General features: G+C 35.8%; 1 protein-coding gene across 5 annotated transcripts; it reads right to left on the reverse strand.

Annotated features, from left to right (window-relative positions):
• Window positions 1–278: 278 nt before the first annotated feature.
• LOC113714495 (protein NRT1/ PTR FAMILY 5.10) lies at window positions 279–5,750 on the reverse strand. Of its 5 annotated transcripts, XM_072069809.1 has the most exons (5): window positions 5,285–5,750; window positions 4,593–4,810; window positions 1,992–2,464; window positions 1,237–1,798; window positions 279–846 (listed from the first exon to the last, which is right to left on the reverse strand). In XM_072069809.1, the coding sequence occupies exons 1-5, from the start codon at window positions 5,442–5,444 to the stop codon at window positions 763–765; spliced, it is 1,497 nt and encodes a 498-aa protein (XP_071925910.1). In that variant the 5' UTR covers window positions 5,445–5,750; the 3' UTR covers window positions 279–762. The 5 variants fall into 5 exon arrangements, with proteins under 5 accessions (XP_071925910.1, XP_027094159.1, XP_071925908.1 ...); XM_027238358.2 differs by lacking the exon at window positions 279–846 and having other exon boundaries at window positions 863–1,798; window positions 5,285–5,748; XM_072069807.1 differs by lacking the exon at window positions 279–846 and having other exon boundaries at window positions 863–1,798; window positions 1,992–2,481; window positions 5,285–5,424.
• Window positions 5,751–6,192: the final 442 nt, after the last annotated feature.

Consider the following 6,192-nt stretch of genomic DNA (forward strand, 5'->3'; position numbering starts at 1 on the left):
GTTGTCTTTTTATCACACTAAGGGAGGTGTTCATAATTATGTAAATCTCAAGAGAATCGAGTGAAATTATCGAAAACCTCAGGGGAGGTTTATGAAATTATCCCTTAATGTTATCTAAATAGGGGACGAAGTGTCATTTAAAAATATGAGGGGAACTAAGTGAAATTATCATAACCTCAAGGGACGCTTGGGAGATTCCCAAACAAAAAAGTATTTCTAAGCTAGAGGTATGGGCATTTGAGGGATCTTAGACTCTTTTATCGACTTTACATGAGGAATTAAGGATAAAGGAACTTTGACATTGCCAGGTTCATTTCTGAAGTTTGTAAATTCTCTAACTGGTCATACAAATATAACACGTAGAATAGTTAATACCTTGTGATGATGCATAAACATAATCACCAATTGTACTCTACCATGTGACAGTAGGGGCTGCTCATTAAGGAGAAAATCATTTTTCAATATTTAGGCACATGCTGCGTCATACCTGTAAATGCCTCTATCTTGGTATTCTTCTTCTCATCCTAAATTCTGTTCTAATTCCAAGTTCCCACTCTCTTTTACAGGTCTTATTTATTACATCTGCTATCAGAGCTCATAATCCTTGGATAGCCCTATTGAATCCAGTTCTGATGGCACAAGGCATGAGGATTACAATCTCTAGAAGAACATGGTCGTGAGCAAGATGCTCGGATTTAAGAGATCTTAGATCACAAATCTTTAGAAAGGAAATTAGTTGAGGAGAGGATGAATTCCGTCACCTTAGTTACCTCCTATCTCCCTCTCATTTTCATTCACCATATGCACAGACGACACAGTGAAACTCTCCGATTGAAACAATTTCGGCTGAAACGAACAGAGCTAGAGTCAAAAAGAAAGAAATCAAAGGCTAGAATTTGATTATGGAAGTTTGATAACTCGTACAAATTACATCAAAGTTCTGCAAAAAGAGGCTAGCTATTATGCTGGAGCAGTCCTTTCAAGACTAATATTTTCCTTAGAGAACGATTTTTCTAAGAAGGCAAAGGCTACTAGACCTAGGAAACCTAGTCCAGCAAGAAGCCAATAGAAATAATCAAGATGTGCTCGATTCAAGTTGTTAGAAAACCAACTATCCCTTCCATTTTGACTTGTTATTTCATCAATGACAAATATGAGCAAGCTGCTTAAGAAGTTCCCTACTCCAAGTGCACCAAAAGAAAGAGAGAGGCCAATACTTCTTAATTCTGTAGGTACCTGATCATAGAAAAACTTCTGCATTCCCACAACGGTGAACACATATGCTATTGAACACAACATATTTTGAGGCACCAACAACCAGAAACTCATAGGAACTGTTGAATTTGGGATATCAATTAGACCATATTCTTGAGCAATTCCAAGTCTTTTCTTCTCAACTAGAGCTGCAATAACCATATCCAGTACAGATATTGTCATCCCGATTTTTATTCTCTGGAATTCTGTTATTCCCGAGGGATTTTCTGTCACAATTCTTGCTAATGGCACAAAGACTCGGTCATATATTGGAGTGCAGCACATTGTCGTAAGTGGGATGAACACCCGAAGGGAAGCTGATGGGATATTGAAGCTTTGCCCTATTGATTTGTCCACTCCGGTTGCTTGCTTGGTAAAAAATGTGGGAACTTGTGCCCAGGCAATTGCGTACATTAAACAAGAAGACCATATGGGGAGCAGCTTTAGAGTTTTCTTTACTTCTGTATGCTTTCTCCTGGAGGAACCTGAGATGATGTTTTCCTTTGTATCATCTTTCTTGGCATGCAAAACTTTGTTGGGAAACCTGATGAGGAAATGCTGCATTAATTAAGGTTTTTGTTTATAAATGGAAAAAAAAGGATATAACTTTCAGAAGAAGAACCTTACGTTCCTATTTTCATCATGCATTACAATAAAGCAGTTCCAAACGAAAAACTATCTAATCCATCAAGTGATGGCACTTAAACTTATCCTGCTCTGATAAGCATGTTTCTTACTCGTGAGTTGGAATGATTTGTTGAGGATTATTTTGCGAAGCTTCTTGATCGTCTTCATGCGAGCAAGGGCATGTATCATCTCTTCTAATAGCAAAGCGGTAAGTTCTATGTCCCAGTAAAAGTAGGACGAGCCCAATTACCATTGCTAGACATGGAATTCCAAAACCAATTCCCCACCCTATATTTTCTTGAATGTAGGGTAAGATCAGATATGCTAAAGCAACACCTAAAGACAATCCAAAAAGCCACCAATTGAAAAATGAGGTATTGGCTTTGCTTTCTTCTTGATGTTGTCGATCAAATTGATCAGCTCCGAAGACTTGTATGGTGGATTGATATCCTTGCGCCAATGCTACCAAGTATAGCGAGGCGAAAAATAAAACCTGCAGTTCAGTAGATGGGACAGCTGCAATCCTGCTCGTTTCTTGATTGTTTGAAATAAGTGCAACTGCTAGGGTCGAAAAGCCGAGTCCCTGTTCGTTCCATTCATCTTTAAGAATGCCATATGCAAATGAGACATTTTCTATATGGTTTCAAGATAGATATTTCATGGTACATTGTGTTTAGAAGCACAAAGTATATTAAAGCAGGAAGGCTATAGACACAAGCGGATTCGTATCTGGGACAGACATGCTTCAATTTTAACATGTGCTAATGTGTAAAGAATGATCGACATTTGAGAACTGTTTTACTAGGATGTATGAGGAATATTTATGAGTTATAGGACAAATTGCTAAATACCCTGTGGTTTTAGCTATTACTACTTGACCCTTCTAACGTTTCAAAATATTCACATATTAGATATTACAGCTTTATGTAAAGTGAAAATTTGATAGAGAATAGTATCCATAAAATTGTTAGTTGAAATAGCAATATTGCCTCTTACTTAAGTAATAAACATAATAAGAGGCTAAAAACTTTGCATAAAATTATAAGGGAGTAAGTGAATATATATATATATATAAAATGATTAGAATACCACGAACAAATCCACTATGAATACCAACCACAAATGCTTACTAATCTTGGTGTCTATTTACAATTTTCTCTCTTTCATTACTCTTAAACAGTTTCTTTGCATCTATTTTTGTTTTCAATTTTTGGTGGGTATTAGCAAATTGAAATTGTCAAACAACAATTTCAGTGATGATTTTATTGTTAAACTAAAATTAAGGGTGGGAATAGAAGAGGGACTAAATAATTTATGATTGTTGTGGAGAAAAATATTCTTAGTATGTTTATAATTGCATTGTGTTTCTATTTTCATTTGTAATTATTGGTGATGGCATTCCTACAGAGACAAAAATTGACTAATTTTGAATTCCATACTGATGAAGTATATTAGGTGTTGGTATTTGTGGCGATAACTTAGAATATTTTGTATTAGAAATGTGGTAGCCATGAAATTGCAGTTTAGAGATAATGCTGAATTCAATATTTGTTTGGTGTTAAGCAAAATTTGAGTTTAATATGAGATTGTAAACAAGCTTTTGGCATATGATGTAGTATTTTTAGTTGATTCAATGGTTTGCACTGGAAGTCTTTAAGTAAAAGAGGGATTTTGGAGCAAACATAAGTGTTTATTTAATAGTGATTTGGATGTTAATAGGTAATTAAACATAGGTGATAGCAAACAAGGATCGATAAACGAAATAGAGACAATTTGAACCATTTTTTTCCTTTTATTTTTATTGTGAATTATAACCTAAGGGTATTCTGGGATTTTTGAGAAAAGGCCTAGCCTTCTCGACCTAGAATGTTACTTCAATAATGAAAACAAGATAGGCTGAGTGTAATATTTAAAACTGAAGGGGAACTAGCTGCAATTGTGAAATTATCCCATTAGAATTGACCCCATTCATCAGCTCGGTTGGTTGCACGCAACTAGAATTTTAGGTACCATCATTAAGGCATTAAGCATACCCAAGTTGACAACACATCTGATCTACTTTTGTGGATTTTGAAACGATAACAAGGAAGTGGACATGAAAATTGGAGTAGAGGCACATGTATAGTTGTCTTAAATTGCAAAATACTGGTCCCAAGCGAAATAGGGACAGTGGGTTGCAATTGCGATCATAAGAGTCAAAATCTTGGCATAGCTGAAAAAGAAACATAAAAAAGAAAAAAAAAAAAGAAAAAAGATCTTGGCCTTGCATTGTAAGAGAAGTAAGTTGACCAGATGACCTAGATTTGCCTCTCATCTAAAATGTAATCTGTCTGGGCATATGTGGTGGGAGTTCGTCCAGCACCAACTGCCTGTGCATGGTACGCAGACAAACTAGTTAACCACGTTTACACACCACGGCCACATGCCAAAACTTCACATAGTTTCAAGTCTCATATTGATGCGATTACCAACTCCAGTGGCAGATATAGATTGATAAATTAACATCGGCCATATAAAATTGTGTGTTTTACGTGAATTTCCCTAATTATCTGCCAGATTTACAATGCCATTAGGCACTGTGAAATTTTCTTATGAAACGTAAATGAAGGGACTAATGGAAAAACAAAGGCAAGTGAGAAGTCTAGCACAATTAACTAAAAATTGTTCGAATGGAAGAGTTAGGGGGGAGGAAGAAGAAGAAAGAAACAAACCAGGATGTAGAGGATGGAAGAAATGATGTTGGTTTGATAGAGGCCAAGAAATGAATCGGCAACTATTGCTCCAAAAACTGGCATCAAGGATCCTAAACCTGTCCACAAATTTACATTTCCAGCTGCAATTGCCATGGACTGTCCAAGCGGCCCCGTCAGATAGTTTACGAGATTGCATTCTATCCCGCGAAATGCAAACCTCTCAAGACTTCCACCACCTGTTCAGTTAATGTGGAGTTACTCCCTTTCATCAAATTTCCAATTCAAATAGGTGTGTCCACCAACTTAAGAACCAACTAATCTAATCAAAACCGACTGAGGAAAATTAGGTGAAAGATATAAAATTTTGTTTTTGATGTTTATAGAGGCAGGAAGTTACAAAATCCTGTTACATTATGGCCCAATTCAACATCTAGATTTTGGAGTCTAAGTTGAGTCATTAATGCAAATAGTAAGAGTCTGATATTTCTAGTGCTTCAACTCTATAAATTCTCTATAAATATTCATGGTCCTGCATTTTTTTTTTCACTTTGCTACTATGGATTTTTAAAAAAAATTCAAAGAAAGTAACAAAAAACAAAAGATTCAATAGAAAGGAAGAGCTATGAAAGAATGGTACTTAAATTCATCTATACACTACTCTTTTGCATAGCAGACAGATAAAGATATCATATTTAACCTTGTTTCCTGACCTAGGATTAAAGATGCTGATCTCCACCCTCCTGATTTGGATCGCTTAGACGGATAGCCCCTGTAATCCACATAACCTTCCAGCACTTCATCATCATCCCTGACCAGAAGAGGAGTGACAGCTTCCAAGTTTCTGCTTCCCTTAGCTGTGGAGATCGCCATGTGAACTCAACTTAACTATCTTTCAAATCAGACCACCAATAGTGTAACCTTATTCCTACATATGCATGTATGCTCTTGATCAAATACCCCAAACTGTTTCTATTCACTAATATGCTGCATGTGTTTTCCTTTCTAGTTACTAATTTCTAGATGGGGAAAGGAAGTGAAGTGAACATAGATCTTCACTACTTGGCTGTATCGAGATTGTCTACTGATTGGTTTCTTTGATAGTAAAGAAGATAGTCCAAGTGCACGCCAAAACAAATTAGAAAAATTACATTTTAAATAAGCATCTTCAGCACTCACCAATGAAGAGCTAATATGTTAGTGTGTGCGACAAAAGGAGATATACATCAAATCACCAATAATTCAATCGATACTAAGTTCAGAAAAAGACATACATGAAGGTTATAGAATCAACCAACGTCACTTTCCAACTTAATGTACTATTAATCAACTGTTTGTTGGAGTTCAAAGATAATGACCATATGAACAAGTCATTAAGGAAGAAACTTGATGCGTGCAGAGTCATAAAAGCCAAGCTTATAAATCAAAGAAATTCATATATTTTGAACTTACCAAGAATATTGCTTTTAAGACGACTTTTGAACAGTCACTCCTACGCTAGTGAGACCCATTGTCCTTGCTCACTTTTATTGTGGTATTTTATATGACATTCAAGCAATACTATAGACATTGTAACTTTCAATATTACAAATGCATATAAAATTGTTGAATCAATGCTTCT

Source organism: Coffea arabica, chromosome 10c, assembly GCF_036785885.1.
Source record: "Coffea arabica cultivar ET-39 chromosome 10c, Coffea Arabica ET-39 HiFi, whole genome shotgun sequence".
Taxonomy (NCBI): domain Eukaryota; kingdom Viridiplantae; phylum Streptophyta; class Magnoliopsida; order Gentianales; family Rubiaceae; genus Coffea; species Coffea arabica.